Source organism: Electrophorus electricus, chromosome 22 (genome assembly GCF_041902795.1).
Source record: "Electrophorus electricus isolate QZ-2024a chromosome 22, ASM4190279v1, whole genome shotgun sequence".
Classification (NCBI taxonomy): domain Eukaryota; kingdom Metazoa; phylum Chordata; class Actinopteri; order Gymnotiformes; family Gymnotidae; genus Electrophorus; species Electrophorus electricus.
This window is the reverse complement of record NC_137518.1, coordinates 5,187,139-5,207,898: the sequence shown is the minus strand read 5'-3', so window position 1 is coordinate 5,207,898 and position 20,760 is coordinate 5,187,139. Positions and strand designations below refer to the sequence as shown.

The 20,760-nt window shown below is 41.1% G+C and overlaps 1 protein-coding gene across 3 annotated transcripts in view; it reads left to right on the top strand.

Annotated features, from left to right (window-relative positions):
- The first annotated feature begins 402 nt into the window (after window positions 1–402).
- Window positions 403–20,760, top strand: part of si:dkey-49n23.1 (semaphorin-3D) — a 44,466-nt gene continuing 24,108 nt past the window's right edge. The window contains exons 1-2 of one of the 3 annotated variants that reach the window (XM_081705345.1): window positions 403–611; window positions 16,334–16,531. In XM_081705345.1, the coding sequence (XP_081561471.1) occupies window positions 16,393–16,531 (139 nt within the window). In that variant the 5' untranslated portion in view covers window positions 403–611; window positions 16,334–16,392. Of the gene's footprint in view, window positions 616–16,333; window positions 16,532–20,760 lie in introns of all 3 variants that reach the window. The other 2 variants (XM_035520395.2, XM_035520394.2) reach the window with 2 other exon arrangements.

Below are 20,760 nucleotides of genomic sequence, written 5' to 3'. Positions count from 1 at the left end.
TGAAAACACATTTATTTTGGACTAACTACAACTCAAAGACATTACCTAATACCACACCACTTGCAATTCGTATTTGAGTTGTCCAAACACTGCTGAGTTGTCCAGTTACTCCAGCTCTTCTGAGCTAAGGCAGGTGTGTACGAGAATGAAAACCAGAAATAAAATGGAAAAACCTTGCATTGCACACATCTTTGGATGAAGATGGTAACCTACGTTAAATTACGAACTTTTTGCTGCTATTAAACGAATGTGAAGGCGCTGTAATCAGTAGAATGCCATTGCTCAAACCTGAAACAGCAACAGGAACACAGTTGCTGGCCAGCATTAGGCTACACCTGCATAAGAAGAATATGTCGGCACAATCTGCGTCATTAGCAAAGTGGACGGATGTGACTGGGAACAGAACGAAAGAGCGCCAAGGGCTTCCTCTCAGTAGGAGTGGCGCGCACGCACGTTGTCCGTTTGTTTATATTGTCTGGGTGAGGACAAGGTGTGGACATAGGCTACGCGAGACCCGAACGTCATAGTCCATTCCTGACCGGCCAGAAAGCTTCTCAAAAGGTGGAATAAATAATTCATTCAGTGACGAAAGAAGAGGAAATTTACAGTTTGTAAGTAAGTTTTGTGTAAGGCATTACGTTTCACTGTGTAGAGTTTTTAATCTGGATTTGTGCTAATATGACCTGCCGTGGAATTACATTTTGTAATGACCTTATATGAAGCTCAGACAAATCCTGTAAATTCCCAGTGTGTTTTTTTTTCTTTTAATTTAATAATTAATTTTGTTCCACTAATTTAAACAGAGCAAAACTGGTGGGAGTATGTTTAATTAATTTGTTCATATTTGGTGGGCAAATCAGTATAAATTAATTAAGAATAATTTCACACGGGTTATTTCACACATGACAGTAAAAAAAAAAGTAAACTAAAGAAAATAAAAAATGTTGTAAGCCCTAGTTTTAGCAAATATAAATGTAAACAAAGCAAATCGTATAATAAATGCTCTTGTGTTTGTTTTTGATACTTTCCTTGTCCTGTTATAGGGTTTACTTCCGTACATGGAAGTTACTGATTTATTTGTTTCCGCCGATGTAATTAATTTGGCACAATTATCTCTATGTACCACAAAACTACCTCAGATCGTGTTATCCGATTCATCGTTCTGTCATGTTTGACTTGATCTGCCAATGAAATTGATCACGAACTTTTTGCCAAGAAAAACAATTTTCTTGGCTGACCCATGTCAGGTGGCCAACTTTTCGCTAGTGCTGGCAACGTCTAGACTTTCGCAACAAATAAATCCATTGAAATCGAACTACTCATTCTTATAAGGGTTTTCACCACTCGTCTCTTGGTTGTAATGTTTACAGTTAACGATGATTAGATAGCCTTATAAATGGAGAAGAGCGGGTTTTCACGCACATCAAAGGGAGATGATGTGGGGAGAAGTGGAGTGGGTAGCTGGCATATTTGAACCTTTGCTTAGAGATGGGTTTGTTCTTGGCACTTATGCAGAAAGCAGGCTGTAGGATGCTTATGTGTGCTGGGCAGGACTTCAGTGCAAAATTTATTGTTCCTTATCTGTACTTTACTCAATTGATAATGATGATAACTCTCACAGCGGGGGCAACAATGGGCTGTAGATATCATGCTGTGAATCTACTAATGTCCTGTCTTAGCTTATTTTATATAAATCACATTAGCAAAGTGATTATGTGTAATTGTGTACTTTAAGCCTTACTGTAGACAGCTTATTCTAATTCTAATAATGATCAAACCCAGTGACATCTCTCACATATTTTGAAAGCTTTAACTTCCTTGATGTTTTTTGGGGCTGTTTAAAAGAGAAACAAGTAAGCTGCTAGTCAGATGGATCCCATTTACAGTTTCATGCTAGTGTCTTGTAAAAAACAGAATTCTTTTCAGTCAAAGGTCCCAATAGCATCGGTAAAAGAATACAGAAACTCTGGGGTTGTCAGCTTCCTCAAGGTGTTTAGCTGAGGTGAGGACATCCCATAATATTTAATAGGGTAGATAACAGAGATTTCAGTTTGTAAGTGAATCTTTTCCCTTTACCTCACTCTCCATTTCAAATGAACTGAGCTTTGTACTTGCCAAACTTTCTGGAACAAACCCATCTCATGCCAGTATGTGTCTGATTTATAACTTAAAATCATTTTCTGGTTGTCTGACCATCTGTACCCATTTAATGTCTACTTTGATGTCTCATCTGTGATGTTCCAAAAGAGACGGTGCTCTTTTACATGGCTGAAGCCAGTTGCATATTTATTCCGCTATTTAGAGCATCACTCCATTTATAGCGTTTCCATGCAATCTGTTTGACACATCACACATGAAGTTATGGGCTGTGGCAAATTTGAGTATTTTCCTTTCCTTTAACGTGCCAGAGGGATTTGGGAATTGATTGATAAATGTAATCCTTTGAAGTGCTTTAGATTGGTGATCGCACCAATCTCTGCAGTGCAATTAAGTCCTGTAGGTAAGGTGAAGAATGCACTGGGGAACAGAACACTGAACATGCCATTGGAGGTTTTCCTGGGATTCACTGATATGTTTCAAATCCCCAGTGCTTGGGGCCAGGTTAAATTCTGTAGCATCTGTGCCAGCAGCTGAGACCTTATAGTCTGTAATCTGATCTTAGCTAAAAAGACTTTGCCAGGCTTCTGCTGAAGCTGTCAGGATCAGCTCCTTTAAGCCCAGTTTGTTTTGTGGAAGGGTTACAGATGTATTATCCCCTCTGCGCTGTTTCCTGAGGCCCTTCTTTGATGTTCCTGACTATCAGTCTCCTCCAGCCACCTCCTCTGGATGTTTCACGCCTGAGGCTCTGCTCTGTACTCCATTAACTGAGACTAAAATCACTACAGGCAAGATGAGGCTGTTGCTGTTGCCATTGTAGGGGAGAAATGGGGTCATTGTCCCTCTTTTGACGATGAGCGCCCCCCCCGTAACATAAGGTCAAGATGCAGGATGTGCTTCTTGGAGCTCACTTTTCTCCTGCATTGTTCATGCAAGGAGTAGTGTTAGTGTTCATAACACAGGGCCATATGATGTCACAGTAAAGGAGATGGTTGCAAGGAATAGGCTTCATGCTCTTGCACCATGGTGCTACTCAAGCCTCTTGTGGGGCAGGAGATCTGAAGCATTTTCACAGGGGTTATTTTTACTGCATCTCTCTGGCCCTCCATTGTTCCAGAACCATATGAGCAGGCAGGAAAAAAAACACATTTACTGATCTGAAGAGAATTTGCGGCACAGGGTCATGGGCAGGCTTGGATTCATCCTGTGTGTAGTTGAAAGTAAATTTTCTACTTTCAAATCTGCCTAATCTGTCTTCATTTTTTTCTAAGATAAATTGAATGGCACTATACTGTCTTAAAACCTACTTTATTAATTTTCTGCCACATGAACCTTATGGCAGAATTCAGTGCCTTCTAACATTAGGGAGGAGCAATATCTGTTTTTATTCCCCTATATTGGTTTTGTTGATTCATACTGGTTGTGTGCAATAATGATGCTGATCACAGCTCACGAATCAGTGATATAAGCACCAACCCAAGGACTTCCCCTTTAAGGCACTTGGGGTTTGGGTGTTGGTCCATAACCATTCTGTTTCCTGGTCTAGGACTACAGCAGGTCTTACGCATGGTCTGTGGGAAACAAAGCTTGCACTGGAAGGAGAAATAACATTAGCAAGAGGATGTCATGTGCACTCAAGCCATTGTGAAAAGCCTATTGTAGCTATCGGGAGTCAGTTGTCTCAGAAGTCTTTCTTTTTGGTTTCTTCCTTTCCTGCTGTTTCCTGTGTGTGGAGGAGTGGAAGAGAGAGAGAGCGAGAGAGAGAGAGAGAGAGCAAATGTGAGTGGAGGACACTAACCACCCAAACAGAATGTCATCAGTGTCCTGCTCTCTCACACATCATGTACTGTGGTCTGCCTCACAAATGCTGTGTGTGTGTGTGTGTGTGTGTGTGTGTGTGTGTGTGTGTGTATGTATGTATGTGTGTATATATATATATATATATATATATATATATATATATATATATATATATATATATATATAATCAGCTTCTCACAGGAAATAATAACAAGAATTTTCAAATTTTTGTCTGTCTGGCAGAGTACATGGGATTGATGGTGTTGAGACAAAACAATACTGCTCATAAAATTTCTAGAAGAGCTACATTGCCTGTCACATATTTCTATCATTTAGGGTTAGAGCAGGAGTATTAGAAAGCAGGTGAGATGAGGATGTACATATCAGTGTTGAGAGTTGTGCTTTGTTGTGGTGGTATGAGTGGGAATGCATACCTGGCTTTGACACATTTGTTTGTTCTATATTAAACGTATTGATTCAAACCATTATATATAAACCCGTTGTTGAGAATTTACATTAAACACTTGGGATTTGTAAATACTGTTTTAATCTTTTAACAATTTTATGTTTTTGAAGGAATATTGATATTCAGTATTAGAAAAAATGTTTTTTGCCATTCCATTAACCTTTTGCAATCCAACATCATTTTTCAATTATGAATCTCATGACATTATTCAGTAACTGCTATGAATTATTCAGTATTATGCAATGAGACCAAGAGTGGTAAATGTAGGTGTGGAATTACTCATGGTTCCTTGGAGGTTAGGTTAAAAAAATAGCTCTTTCAAGTAATAGCTTCTGGTGACTTCTAAAGGCTGCTGTTCTTGAAAATGTTTTTGATGTGCTCTCCGGAGTACATGTAAATGTAGCAACACAGACAACACAAGTCAGGGTTGAAGTCTCTGATGAAATGTTTGCTCAATGGTCCTTAGTAGACACAGTGAGGTTCCCACACTCTATAAATGCACAAGGAATTAGTGACTTTGTTTAATGTTTAAACCTAGCTTGATAATGATTTGTTTCTGTGATGTTCTGTACAACACTACACCAATCCAGAGGTAATAACCTGGACTGATAAATTAACCTGAACAGTTGGCAGCTTTAGACCTCCAGCCAGAAAACCAGAAAACTAGCAATAAAACTAAGCCCAATCCTTCTCAGGTTCTCAATAAAACAGTCCGTCTGTTGGCAAGAATGAAAAGCATTATCCATGCCAAGTGGTTCAATTGTACTGCTACTTTATCACCTTAATTAATTGCCTCTTATCTTCATCAAGTCAACAGTTACAGAGATCTGCCAAGGAGTACAACTTGCTTCCCAGCATGCATCTGCTTAAACTTGTTGACTGACACCAACTTCAGGAAGATAGAAAGAAGAAGCTGGAAGTGACTCCATTTGGGGGCAGACAGTGGGAGGTTTTCTCTATACACCTGACCTGCTGCTGATCCAAAGAATAGACGAAGATGCTGCAATGTTGGAGTGTCCTAAATTCTACCATGTTAGTTCTGACTTGGAGAGGTGCAAAGTGTTATTTCCTAACCAGAAAGGTTAATTTAAGAAATGACAGTGAAATATGGTTGAGTCAAATTTTGTCCTCCCATATTTCCTTGTGAATGATTCCATGGTTTGGAGTGGATTAAACAGATGTTAGTTTTTATAACAGTGACTATGAGCTATGGTGCAGAAGCTTGCAGTGGTGGGGCCACTGGGCTCAGTGCACGTATGGCTTTGGTGACTGAATAACAGGTTATGATTTATGTGCTGAATGAAACAGGAAACAGTCCCCTCGATAACCAAACTGGTGTCCAGACTTTTGGTGAGTCACAGTTACATGCAGCCTTTATTCAGGGAGCCACTGCCAAACAGTCTCATGCTTCTAGTCTTGAGGTAACAGGAATCAGTTTCTGTAAAGCTACAAAGACTCCTCTGAGCTGCCAGGGTCTTTTTTGTTGTTGTAGCTACCGAGTTGTTGTTGCTTTTTTAAATCTTTTTGCTGAAGACTTTGATTTCAGGGTTAGTATTCATTTGGGTGGTATCCACATAAAATGTTTCCAGTGAAAATCTAGCAGTAAAATTCTTACCCATTCCAAGTGTTTAATATTTTATGTGTCAAAATTGGTTCAGTATCCTTGTCAGGGGATCTGTTATATATGTACTTTCCTCATAAACATGCTGCGTTCGGACACACAGTTTGTTACACCCCAGGCTCAAAAACTGGACTGAGCTATGTGATTAAGTGTCATTGCGACCTTTACATCTTAACCCAGCTATATCACTGCTGCTTAAGTAATTAACCATCTATTCCTCCTTACACACTCCAAGTGATGGGGGAGGAGGCCCATTCCTTGACCAGAGAAATAGATGGTTCCTTCTCACCCTGGCCAGACGGTGAGGCCTGGGGTGGCCCCCCGCTACCTCAATGCGTCAGTGGAAACGCTCTAGGGAACTTCGCTTCCCTGAACCAAGGTCTTGCTGCCAAGGTCTTATCTGTGTTTTCTCTTGCTTTTTAACCACGAGCGCTGGAATTCCTCGGGCCAAAAGAGCCAAGATAAATCAGGTGGAGATTAAGAAGTAGCACACGTGAGGTATGGCTCAGAAGTGGAGGTAAAAACCCATTGTCAGGAACTCACTTCGCATACCTGATTTACTTCCTTTCTTGTATCATCTTCCAGACTTAGGCTCTATTGTGAGATGTGCATAGTGGGGTGGCACTGAACGTTCATGGCCCTGATAGCTACAACCGAAGGGATTAAGGCTGTCATCATAATTTTGCATTCTGTCTGATGTCTGTTTTGGATTAGGTGCATTTGTGTAAATCATTTGCGTCATGCCACATAAGTACTGACAGTACTGACCTCCGGCAAGTTTCACCATCATCAGGCCTTAATGTCTATAACTTAGCTCCCAGGGCTTCATCTGCTATCCCTCGACAGGCCTCTGAAACAATGCAGGGATCAGCAAATCTCTCTCAAAGGCCTGGCACAGGAAGTTGCAGCTAACAGTTATTGTTCCTTTAGCTTGTGTCCCTATAGGTCTTACTGGGTATGAAATGTGCTTAAACTTTGCACCATTTCTCTTAATGAGGTGCATCTATGGATGATAGCATGACAGACCCCTGAAGTTGTAGTCAGTCATGGCTATAAGTAAGAGTCCTTGCTAATGCACCTGGGCTGTGGTTATGGATAAATGGGGTGCTCTGGAAGTACTTTGCTTACTTGCAGCAGAGGACCGTGCTTCATAATTAGGCTTCTCTGGCTCAAGAGTTATTTCCATTTTTAAAAAATGTGTTGGTGCTGCACATATGCAAACTGTGTTTGTTGTATGCAGCTATGCTTTATATTCTAACTAGCCTGCATGTGCACAGAGATTTTGGAAAAAGGAGAATGATGGTCTCAGTGTTAAGCGCCAAACACTACATGGAGAAGTGGTCAGACAGAGTGGGCTGTGAGACACCAGAGAGTGGATAGACCTGTTGTTTTAACCAAACTAGGTCCACTGTGAGTCTGAACTAATAGTCAGATGAATAGCTTGAACTTCCTCTGTGGGGAATTATGAGAGCATGTTTCAAGGGTGGAACGACACCCAAACTCTCGGGAGTGAGGTCACTCAGACCACCAGGGACGATATCTACTATAACACAATGTATATCATCTGTTAAGCAGCAGTGTATTATCTGGTGTTGGAGATAGAAAAAAGGGCTAAAAGCAACAATTCTATTAAAAAAGCTTCATGATAAGAATAAAACCTGCTATCACCTATGATATTGAAATATGTGGCATGCTCTTTTTATAGTAATTGAAGATTTAATGTGATAGGAATTTCAGCATGATATAAACCATTCAGCATCTTCAGAGGCTTCTAGTGGTCTGCCCATATAAAGTTCCTACAATAAACTTTATCTTGTGTATGCAGCGACATGTATTGTTTGTGTTGTATTGTTAATCATATCCACAGATTGCCTCTGATAATATGTGCATGAGGTTTTTGATGTGTTTTTGGCAAGGACATGCGTTTGTTGTTCATGTCTTCACAATGAAATGAATTGGTCTGAAGTGCAGCAGGTGATGTCTCTCTCTGCTCAGTGCAGACTAAACAAGAGCCTAAAGCAACATATTGTGTCTAGACAGCAATCTTAAAAAGCTGCCTTTCACTTGTGAGCCCCCCTGCAGGGAGAGGCCAAAGCAGCACCAATATTTATCAACTGTCTCAAAGCCTGTGAGCTGACCTTGCATCAGTGCCCTTATTCCTGCTTGGCTGAAAATCACAAATAAAACAGTTTCCAGATCTGTTTTTGGAGTTGAAGCATTTGTTAAAGATGAGCACTACCATGTGCACCTTGCATGTTGTCTGAGCAGGGCAGAGGTCATGGAGCTGTGGGCTATGCTGCTGTAAGTCTCTGGGAGGACATCTCCTGCATGAATGTTCTCCAAAACATCTAATGGGGAAAATGGCCACCATGCTCTATTACCACCGGCCCTGCCGTGTTTGTAGCAGAAACTGAGGAAAGCAAGTGGTCTCCCTCAGGCTGCATGCAAAGCGAGGCCAGCACATACAACATTGTTTTCAGAGTTTGCTATCTGCACTAAGGCCAGACTGAGTTCAGTTGCCATAGCCTTGGAAGAGAACAAGAGGAGTTTTGACATTGCATTCCTCTTCTTTCCTCTCACCTTGTAAATGCAATTGGTACAGTTGAAACAGCTTGATCAGTGCAGTGCTTGATCAGTTCAACAGCTTGAATTTTTCCGAGGTTGCCTGCGTTGTGTCTGAACAATAATTTGAATCTGTTGTGGGATGACACATTGTTTTGTTCCCTCGCCCTTCTATTTTAATGTCAACTGTCTGGAATTGAGCACTGTGACATTCCAATCATGTGCTTGTCTTTTAAATATGAGGATTTCTTTTTTTTCCACCCAAACCTTTATCTGACTCCTATCTATTTCAATTTCCATCTCATTCAAGCAGTAATCCTCTTTAAAATATACAGACCACAGTGTCTGTTTATTTTAGTACGGTCAGAAGAAGAGAGCCTCAAGAGTTGATAATTTATAGTATCATTTAGCAGTATAAATGAATGGCAAACCCCAGCAGTCGGGTGTTAGTCAACAGCTTGCTTGTTTGGAACTTTTCCCCAGCTGACATGAGCTGCTGTTTTATGAATCCCAGGTTGCACCAGGGGTGCTTTGTAATGGCAGCCACAGGGATGTACACTATAGAGTGACGGTGGAAGAAAAAGGCCTTTCTTTTCCTCTAAGGCTTTGTGGCGACATAAGACGTCATTCCGGGGGCTTGTATGGGAATCATGCAGCTCGGACCATAGTGAATGCCCACCTCCCATCTTAAGAAAGTGAGATGTGTTGAAATTATACAATTAGTGGCTTGTATAGGGCCTGGATGCATAGGGGATTAAGGTTGAGATTGAGCAGAGATGTGAGAACTGTCACATGGCCACACTCTAAATCAGCACTGACACTGTGCATAGACCTACTTGCTGGATGACATGTTAACCAACTCTGCATTAGTCATGGATGTTTGCAGAAGTTTGCAGAAGCTGTTTGTATGACATTTAGGAACCTCAGCACCAGCTGTAAATCTGTTAGGTGTGTTGGTGCTTGTGGGCTGCATTTTTTTCTATCACATTCGTTCTTGATTCCTTAAATGGACAGCTGCACACAGTGTTCCTTAGCAATAAGTCAGAATCATATATATATATATATATATATATATATATATATATATATATATATATATATATATATATATAAATAATAGTGTGTGTGTGTGTGTGTGTGTGTGTGTGTGTGTGTGTGTGTGTGTGTGTGTGTGTGACATTTAAATTGTAGTAAGTACACATTTTCCAGAGAAACAACATTTTGAACAGAGGTCTTTCATCAGCTTTGCAAGCAGAGTGCTTCTGAATCATCTGGAATCACATTTCACATCTCTAAGATTTTAAAAAGTTTTATTTGCATATCAGCCAACCCACAAATTATTACTGCCAGCATGTTATAAATATGCTTTTAATTTCCATGAAATATGCTTTTAGCTTCAGTTTAGCTGAAACTGTAGAATCTGAAACGATGCAGTGTTTGCTTGAGATGGAATAAGCCCAGTAATGTTTATCAAGCCACTCGAAAAATGTTACCAGGAGAATAATATAATCAATTATAATGTTATTATAATATGTCATGTTACACCAGATCACACATATAATATGTGTTGTTACACCAGCATCTTATTTAGAAAATGCGTGGAAAGCTTGATTAGGGAAGGGAGCATGAAGGATGGAACTAGCCTACCAGAGAATCTTCTTTGCATATTTTTGCATAACATGGAAACAGTTGTAATGTTATGGTATCTGACACTAAATATACCTTAAAACAATCTTAAATCTAAAGTATTTTTACAAAAGTAGTTAATGGGCAAACAATTGTTGTTGATCATGAATTAGACATTAGTTCATACTTTAGTGAGGCATTTGGTTTTAACATTGGCTATCATTGATTCCATATGTAATTTTAGAATTACATCATCCCTAAATGATTGAACATGCTTTTTGAATCTTAGCACGGTAAATGTCATTTTCATCTTCAAAATGTTTAGTAGTTCAGCTACTTCTATCCTGCTTTAACTCACACATCCGCAAGAACACACACATCCTGAGAAACATCTCTCATGCCTTTGTCTTATTGTCTCTTGCTGGTAAATCCCTGGCAACAACAAAGGTGTTAGGAATTGCTGGAATTTGGTCATCAACATGGAAGTGAGCAATCCGGACAATGGTCACTTGTGAAAATGACATGAATTGGTTTCGCCAGTGCTCCTCATTTTTATGAGGCAGGGAAGTTGGGGGGGGGGGGGCAATGAAAGCCACCCTTTTGCCTCTATGTGGATAGGTACAGGCTAAAATGTTTGCACTGCTACTTTTTAAAAATTGCGCTTTTTTCTATTACTAATGGAAGTACTTTAATTCATTTTAGTTAGAGCCACCTTGTCTGTTCAGACAATCAGATTCAGTTTGAGTACTGGCTTGTGATGATGGCCTTTTGTTTTAATCAGGTGCTTCTGCCATAGGAAGCTCCCCAAGAAATGCCACCGAAAATGTCTACTTTTGACTTAATAGCAGCTCCTGGATCTTTGCAAAGTTTAAACTTCTGAAGAGGACAGTAAATCTCTTTGTCTCCGTGGCCGCTCCATCTTGCCAGATGTGGGTGTCTGGAGGTGAGGAATCTCATATTTTGGTTGGCCTTTTGGCCTGGCATGTGAAGGAGGGGAGCCTCGTCCGGGCCGTTACTTGTGGACTCCACCCCAGAGCTGCACTGCCTTGTTGCTGTTTGTTATTGCCGGATGTCAGATCACCGAGCTGGTGGTGTGGGAGGACTGCTGCTTTTACCTATAACAAAGGAGACAAAGGCGCTTCAGAGCTGTCATGAAGAGGATTAGCAAAAAGAACATAGGCAATATCACAGAGGCTCCAAATGGCTATAGTGACCATACAGAACCTGGACACAGAACTAGTAATGTTCCATTCATAAATAAATAAGATACAGTATGAAGCATTTTGAGAGTTACTGTACGATAGAAATGACAGAATTGGGAAATGGGTTTAGTAGCTGCAACTCCTGCTGTCTGCTCAACTCACCTTCATCACGGTAGTCAGAGATGATGCACACAGCATGCAATCATGCAAAGAAAAAAACCCTCACCTATGTCTTAAAGGCATGGCATAAGCTTGGCTGTTACAAGAAGAGTCAAGAAGAGACAAAGATAAGTAAGGCCTCTACAGGCACTAGCTTTAAAACCCACTGTATTTCTTAATTTTCTTCCACTGGATTATGCTTATGGTGATGAGCGTATTTTGCTTATGGGAGTATTCCTGTGGTTGTTGACAGCTGAGGTGAATAGACATTCATCATATTCAGATGAAATATTTTTGTTATGTTTGTAACTTTGCATGCAGAGATTAGCAAGGGTTGAGGTTCTTAGCCTGATAACTCCAGTGCCTCCCCTTCTACATGGCAACATTTTAAATGTTCTCACCTTGTTCTTATCAAACCCATCACAGATATCCTGACTGCCCTGGAGCTTGGGGAAAATTTTAACCTTGTGCTGTCTACTCCTGGTGCTTACTATACACATGTATGGCGAACAGCTGTTTCAAAAAATCCTGTTCCTGTAAACATGTTCATGAAAATAACCCTGGCTAGAGTAAACCTTTAAAATGTCTAAGCCAAAGGGTTACTGATCATATTTATAGTGATGCAGTTTGAGCAGGGATAATTATTGGCATTTGTCTGGTGCCTCATCCTTTTTTCCATCAAGATGTGTTGCCATTGGCTGCCTGGAGGAATCGAACAGTTACCAGACCTCCCGTCTACTTGGTTTTGTCATTCTGCACCCAATGGAGCAACTGGCAGACATTCAGTGGTGCTCACAAATTCCATGTGTGCTGTGTATTCTTCGAGACAATTCCTAAAGAAAGCCAAAATTCGAAGGTCATCTGCTGACTGTTGTCCGGACCGATCAGGCAGCATAGACCTGCTTTGAGCTATTTTGGCCAGCTGGAGGGTGAAATACAGACCCTGTGTGCTAAAGGCCCGCTATAGAAACAGTGTTCCTTCCAAGTGCTTGCGTTTCGGCTTTGCTATGAAAAGAAGCACTTTGAATTAGTCTGTGTTTGCTCCTAAAGCTCTCCGGGATCCCCGTCCCGCCTGCTTTAATCCTCTGCCTTTGTGTGGGGCTAAGCGACGGCGCTGACTGCTTGTTCTCCGCCTGGTTGACTCTAGTGTTGCTCACTCACAGGGTGCCTACGGTTTTCACAACTCAAGACGGGATCCCAATATCTTAATTGCTTTATACCAGGACAGTAATTGCTCTATTTTTATTAAGTTAAATATATATGTACCTTGGTAATGGGAAGAGACTAATTTCTGAATTTTACATTTAGAACATCCTTCTTCCAAGACATTCACAGATCCATGCTTAATATTGAAAATCAGGCCCAAGAATGGCAATTTCTCATTTTCACATGTGCCAAACAACCAGCCTACCATCTTACCTGAAGTTTATATCTGAAATGACATCACCCAAATGCTACAGTTTCATCCAGTTACAGTTTTGTCCCACTCTGAAGAGCTCACTTTAAAATGACCCATTACATTCTTAGTTCACATAAAAATCCACCATCACACTAGCCATCGGATTTATTGCCCTCCCTCCGGGGAAGGTGGTGGTGTTAAATGTGTTGAGACATTTCTCAGTGATTCACAGCCACAGAAAACTGTGTTGTCCTGTCCAACTCTGTCCAATTGCTAGACTACCCAGCACAAGAGGGGAAGTACAGGTTTACATGCATTACGCTGACCCACACTGCGTTTAGCTTGGAACCAGCCAGCAGAATATGTATTTATTTATTTTTAAAAATACTTATGTAGTCTTTATTTTCTTGGAAGAGTTCAGTGTGCATTTTCCTCTTGAAATAGACCATGAGAGCTACGAGGGATTCTTGGCCAGGTTGTTCACATTGCTGTCACACGAACCACTGTCGTTTGCTTTCAAATGAGATGTTGTCAAAGATAGATCAAGCAAAGTTATCTAGTGCCTCCACTGCTCATGGTAATGAATTAGGGTAATTTTTCAGTTTGTAGCTCAGCAAACTGGAGATTGGAGCTTTAGTTGTTATCTGATTGGGCCGCCATTTGCTGTTGTTTTCTGATTGGGCCGCTGTTTGCTGCTGTCTTCTGATTGTTATCTGATTGGGCCGGCATATGTCAAAGGATCCTGGAGCCGTGATGTAGAACGCAGCCCAGGCTTGACCCTCTCAGCAGCCTCATCACATGGAAGTGCTGGAGTATTGGCTGCTTCCTCTTCCTGATGTGTGATGCCTTTCCCACAAGTTACATGTTTGTTTTCTTTCCTTGTATTCAAAAAGCCAATAGCCATCTTTTTGTCTGCATCACCACAGGAACTGAACTGAAGGCTTTATTTGATTTTCTCTGAGAGCTTTGCCAATTTTCATCAAAATCAAGTAAACTTACAACACTTTATTAAGTATAATTCCACTGATTATGACACTGATTATTTTCCCCATACTCAAAAAGTCAAATTTTAACAAATTACCACACTCTGTATTACTACTCTTGGCTACTTTGAGGTTGCATAATCATTTGAGTGTATGGAGCCACCACACTGAGTCTGTATTAGCTTTGCACCATTGAATGTAGGTGGCCAGCACATACAAGACAGCAAGCCAGAGGTCTGCATAGAGTCGTTAATGATGAGTGAAACCATGTTCCTTGTTCTTTATACAACAAGTTCAGTGAAGAAGTGAATCTCCCATTTTAATGGGAATATATAGGGTGTAATTTAAATACTTTCTTTCCTCCTAACTGGATTTTGTTGATGCTGACATGGGCATTACAAAAACAATTATTTAGCAAAATATATTTCCTGATGTCTTATTCTTCCTGATGTATTCTTTCTGCTAGTACTAGATGTAGGTGTTTTTTCAATAAGGTTTGCTTCTTTTACTAGAAAATACAAATTTTTTTTTCCAGTTAATTTGTGGGATTTTTTTCAATGGTTCTTAATTCCCGTCTGAGCCGAGCACATGCACTCCTGCCTCAGTCTTGTGTCTAGGCCTTGTAGAGCTGTAGTGGCCTTGTAGTGGGTCTAAGGTGTAACTCAGTGCTTATCATCTTACTGAGCTGCTATCGTAAAACTGTAATCTCTTCCATCCATCTGCATGATCCCAATTCATCACTCTGTGCACCAAACCAGGACATGCAGACACCATAACCATTGACTGATGGGACCCGGCAGGGTTTCATACCAAAACTTAAGTTCGTCATTCATTCAAAGTTAATGTTTGGCCCGAAGGCTTCTTGTTTGGGAGTGGCTAGTTTCTGCTTAAGATCCTGCTGCAAATTATTATGTTGAAGTAGTGCCTTAATTGGCATATATTCTGTGGTTGTGAAAGCTAGGATAAAAAGCTCCTATCTTCAGTTTGCATATGTTTAGCCCCAAGCTTTCGCTCGTGTTTATAACTCTCCCTAGGGGTCTTTGCAGTAGCACAAGTGGGCTCTGTGGTGCACTCCACAATAACCCCAGCATGGGAAAAGGCCTGGCATGCAAAGCTAGCACAAAGAGAACTACCCATTCAACGAGCTTGCCTATTTTTGGACTTTCTCGACATACACAGAGGAAGAAAATTGATAATGAGGTCAAACAAAATCCACCGTGTCTTGTTTTCCATTACAGTATCTATTTGTCCTATTTGTAGAGCCATTATAGGGTCCTTTGGAATGTTTGAGGTAACACAAGCAATTTGTTTATACAGCATGACCTCTGAAAGAAAACAAAGATCATGGCGGGCAGATTAGCCATGGGAACACTCCTCCAAACAATACCTCGTTTTCCGCCTCAGCATGACCAGTGTCCTGCAGAGGTCATACCCCAGGGCTGCGTTCGTGCACTCCGTGATTGGGTATCGACTTTCTGGCCATAGCGTTTGACCCTGACACTCGGAAGTACCTGCCACTGACTTTTGACACTAAAGGACTTCCTTGAACACCGCTGACCTCGGGGTAACGTCAAGCCACAGAGTGTGTTGTCACAGACCACGGTGCATGCTATGGCCAGAATGACCCCCCCCAGCTGAATCCGCTTAGGACTCTTCAGAAAACAAGATGGACATCCAAAGGTCCATTATGGCAGGAATGTCACATGGAGCTCTATTGAACCTTGTTGAGGCAAATCATTCTCCAGCTGAAGAGGAATGGGTCTTGTTTTTCCCCCTTGGCCTGGCCATTTGACAGTTCTGAGAACATTAAGTACCCTGCCGTGTTCTGCCCATAAATGGATGTGTGCTATGGAAAAAACTATAAACCGAGTGGTTAAATCCATTGCTTTATGCCTACTAGACATTTGAGAAAACAGTTAAGAAACCAAAAAGGTTCATGCTGTCTTAAATATTGTACAGGTCTATTGTGAGGTCCAAAAAGCTATTCAATGTCAAATGATAATCTATTTTTTTAATGGAAATAGCCTATTAAGAGGTGTGTCAATGATTTGTATATAATTGAAACAATAAGAATAAATCAGGTTGATGAATACAAATTTACCAAATTGCTGACATTTACATCCAAAGCAACTTACAATTATGACTGAGTACAACTTGAGGGTTAAGGGCCTTGCTAAGGTGCCAAACAGTGGCAATATGGCAGTGGTGGGGCTTGAACCAGCAACCTCCCAATTACAAGTCAAGTACCGTAACTACTGACCTATTGTTCAGTAAACATATACCATGAAACACAACTACATAACCATATACTTAAAATCATAGGTTGCCAGTGATTTCTACATTTTGCCTGAAAAAATATAAATGTTTGTGAACAATATTGTTAGATCTAAGATGCCTTTATTCATGTGTTCTCCACAGCAGCACAAGGGTAATGTGACAGAGGACACCTCCTGCATTTGTACCCGAGGGAACTGGAGATGAGGACTGTGGGAGTCTGGAGGACAGGGCACATCTGTGCACTGTTGGCTGCTTTGCTGCTCCAGTTGCTGCAGCCTGCTGTCGGAGGCAGCTGGGCCTGGAGCCAGAACGTGCCGCGCCTGCAAATCTCCCACGCAGGTTAGGGGCCATGAAAGTCTTCCACCTTGTTTTCACATACACTTTATTTTCCTCTTCCATTGTTTTTCTATATGACTGAGATTGTGTATTATTAGTGGTGTGTTGTGCAGATGTCCATCATGACAGATTTGTGTTCTAAGATGACCAGGGCTAGCCATGGCGGTTTATGTCTATGACTGTAGAAAGTTTGAGTGACTTGTGAGTTTGTGTTCCCTGGATGAATGACTTTATGTCCCATGCGACATGAAAAAAAGCATGTAGGAATTAGTTCCACCAGATAATTTTGTAGCTTTTCTAGTTAGATTGCTGAAATTGAATCAGAGTCTCTTAAAATCCTCTTTTTACTGCCCTACTGGGAATAATAACTATCCATGACTCACTGAAAGAAATCACTTAACAGACCTTACAAACACAAAATACTGTTATTCGTAGAGCATATTTTTAGGTCTTTATAAAGTGTCGTCAGAAGTCTTCCACAGCTTGCAGGTAATGACACGAAATTCTTTCCACCTTAGCATTCATGTGAGAGACATAAAGTCATATACAACTTTATATATCAATTCCTCTTTTGTGGCTGTTTAACACTCTGCAGTAGCAGCACTTAATAATGTCACTAGCTATAAGGCAGAGGCTCCAGAAAGTTTCATGTCCTTGTGTTAATGTAAGTCATTGAAGTCCCTCCTGAAAAAGCAGTGATGTATAAGACTTTGTCTATGCTGCCGTGCCAGGTTCATGTGCTTAATGAGGTGATCGCTATTAGCTATGGTGCTAACTGTCTTGCCTTATATCCGCCTGGCCGTTGGGACACCAACTGGTCAATGCCCTTATTAAGACACAGCACAAGAGGGAGCAGCTGTGCTGTTAACTCCTGTTTACCTAAAGTGGACTCAGCATTAGTGGTACTTCCATGTCATTATAGCCTACAGCAACATTTGCAATGTGTGGGTTTAAATGTGGCAGCATAAGAAAGTGTAAATTCTTTTCATGTAGTGTTTTTGCTAGTGTTACATGAAAAAAATAGAACTTATTTTTTGAGAAGTGGCTATACTCTTCTAAGGAATACTAATACAGACAGATCGAAAGACAGATAGATTAATCTCTTTCAAATACACAGAACAGACATTTATGCCTCTATGTTCTTTTTGTGAATGTTCTTTTTTTATGTTCTTTTTGTCTCTTGTGTGAATTTTTAAAAGAATTTACTAATATAAAGCCTCAACTCTTTCTTTTACATAGTCTTATCATCTCCATGAATGCAGGTGACAGTTACAGTCTCCATAAACCACAATTCCAGAGATAAACTCATCTCTCTGGTGATATTTCATTAGCTGTCCCACAGGGTGTCTGTCTGCTCATTCCCTCCACACTGGCACTCATCCCCAGAGCCCTCTCCTGTTATCAGCTCATCCCAGCCAGTCCCCGCCACTGACCTCTGGAACCTTCCGGGACCAACCAGGACTTGACTGGCTTCCTGACAGGAAAGTTCTGTACAGAAGAGGCGCCAGACAGACAGTGCTGAACTTTTTCTGTTACCATGAAGCTTCGCATTATCTCCAGCATACATACTGTATCATCTCTGAGGCGCCATCTATTTATGACACAAGAACAACAGTCCTCTGAAGTTTATCAGAGAGACACCAAACCTATACACTATTCATTAACAATGGCAGGTTACCCATGCAGGTATCTTTAGTGAGGCTGAACTCTGTTAGGGAGGAGGTGGTAATTCATTAGAGAAATAACAATAAGAAAAACAAAGAGCAGTTTTAAAAATATGCTGGATACAGTGCTTGCATGTAGAGGTTAACTGTCAAAGCTTCCTGTTTTAGAGGGTCAGTTGGTTTTTGTGCCCATGTGATAGTTCTAGCATTTATAGAAGATTCAGCAGAATAATCTTCACAAAGTTGCCAGGAAGAGTTCAGAACTTCATTTTACTGGAGGCCTGGTGCCAAGAGCAAAGCTCATTCTCCTAAGCTTGTTGACAGGAGTACACGGCCGCCATGCATATCTCTTTCTACACTCTCTGGGAGGAAAAGTCAGGTAGTGTCAGCACCGCAGCTGACATCAGATGATTGGAAAAGATGATTTTATTGTCTCTAAATGGAGCTGACACCCATGCTTGCTGCTTGCTTAACCCCTGAAGTCAAAACCCTGATGATAGACTGACATGGTATGGGTGTTCTAGTAACTCCTGGCATTATGTCCGGTACTTACCAGACTAATTCCCTGTCAGATATTCCTCTTGGTGAAGGACACTGATACCAGACTGGATGACAACAAATGTAAGCAGGCCTTCTCAGTGTGAAGGACATAATGTTTGTTCAGAAAAAGAGTGAGCTTCACAGTCATATTTATCATTCTGACAGAACTTCTGCACTTCTCAGAATCATGTGTCATGTGTCATAGAAATGTAGATTAAAGATATGTGAGGATATGAAGAAAGTATGAAGGAGGGATTCAAAACAACAACAAAAAAACGATTCCCTGAGAGCCCTTCAATACGATGAAAATGGCTTTATATCTATCACAAGAGAACATTCACGTGTTAATGAAATCGGATTAGACAGAGCTGTATGTCGGTTTGATGCTTGGATTCCTCAGGGTACACCTTCTTCTAAATGCATTGCCACATGTTACGTGCCTAGCCCTCTTAATGCTTTTGGGAAGCAGTTCCTGAGAGCAAGGCTGCTCTTGCCATGAGGTGTCATGGCGATGACCCCTGGCAGCGTGACATCTGTGCACATGGGGGATGGCTCTGTCCTCTGAGCTCTGGCAGGAGCTAATGAAGCCATCACGGCATGGATGCTGAGCAGAACCCGCAGCCTTTCTGAGGAATGCTGGTAATTAGATGATGAGTAGGGGGAAGCTTGCTTGCTCTGTGCCATGGGGACATATTTGCACCTTCCAGCATACCAAGGAAATACACAATTAGTTTAGGAAAGAAAGCTGCTGTGATCTACAGCACCATAGTGGTTATGTAGAATGTACCCTCAAGAGATTTTTTTCAAGAAGTTTTAAATATATTCTTTGGTCCTTATCTTCAATTGAACCTCACTCTAACCTATGAAAATCTCCTTTCTTAATTTCACTAAAGAAAAAATAACTATATTCTTTAAGCTCAAGCTTGCCCTTAGGGAGCGAGCACTGATCCCTTCTGTCACCATCTTGGTTCATTCTTCAAAGCCATACCCTTTAGATAGAACTTAAGTCACAGTCAAAGAAACCACTCTAGTCTCTTAATCTTACTCTTCATCTTCCTGACCACTTGTGATAAAAATGCCAAAGCCTTTTAGACTTTCAGTGATAAGAAATTCTGCTCAACTGTCAGTGACTGGGAATCTCAGCATGGGGTCTAGTTTGTCGTCAATCAGCAGCTGCATCTGTATTGTATCACGTGACTGGAGTCTGTCTCACACCGTCCCCTTTAAGGAAAGCGTGTGTGTGTGTCTGTGTGTGTGTCTGTGTGTGTGCGCGTTGACCAGAAGCACAGTATTTGTGGTACTTCATCGCTTAGGTTGTCCCTTAGTCTCTCCAGAAGTTGATGTGTTACAGAACCTTCAAGAATGTAATGGAGAAAAAAAAAGCCTGCTGAAGTTGCTGCCGCTCAAGCAGGGCAGCCTCTCATCACCATGGTGTGTCTGCCGAGATCCTTTACCTCCTGAAGCTCCATTATCCTTCTCTTCCCAGGGAGTCACAGGCGATGCTCCTCAGGAAAAACCTCAGTGTCACACAACTAAAAAGTTGTTAATTTAAATTGAACACATCATCGTAAAGTTGGAAGGAGTAAATAAGGGTTCTGATGTATTTGTGTGGTTTTTTTTTTGGTTTTTTTTTGGTGCAATCTGATAGCGGCATAAGTGGACTGAGGGCTAACGTGAGCGAGTTCATTGAGCTGCCCTTCTATATTTGTATTGGACAGTTGCTTTGTCAAGGAGTGCAACGACCCCCTGGAGGGTAGGACATGTGGACCCCCGGAGGTTAGGCAGTGCATGTGGTGGTGGAGAATGAGCTCACCATTAAATCAATGTGTTGTACTGCTTTTCAATGACGGCATCCAGCACATAAGTGCTGTTTGTTGCTTCGTTTTATACTGATTGAGAAGGTCCCTTCAGGGGTAGGAAAATATTACTCTGTCAAATGGAGGAATTATTTTGATGCTTTTTCCTCAAAAGAATAGTAATTACACAGGAACGTTGGTCACAGGCCTTCACACGCAACAGTATTTGGAG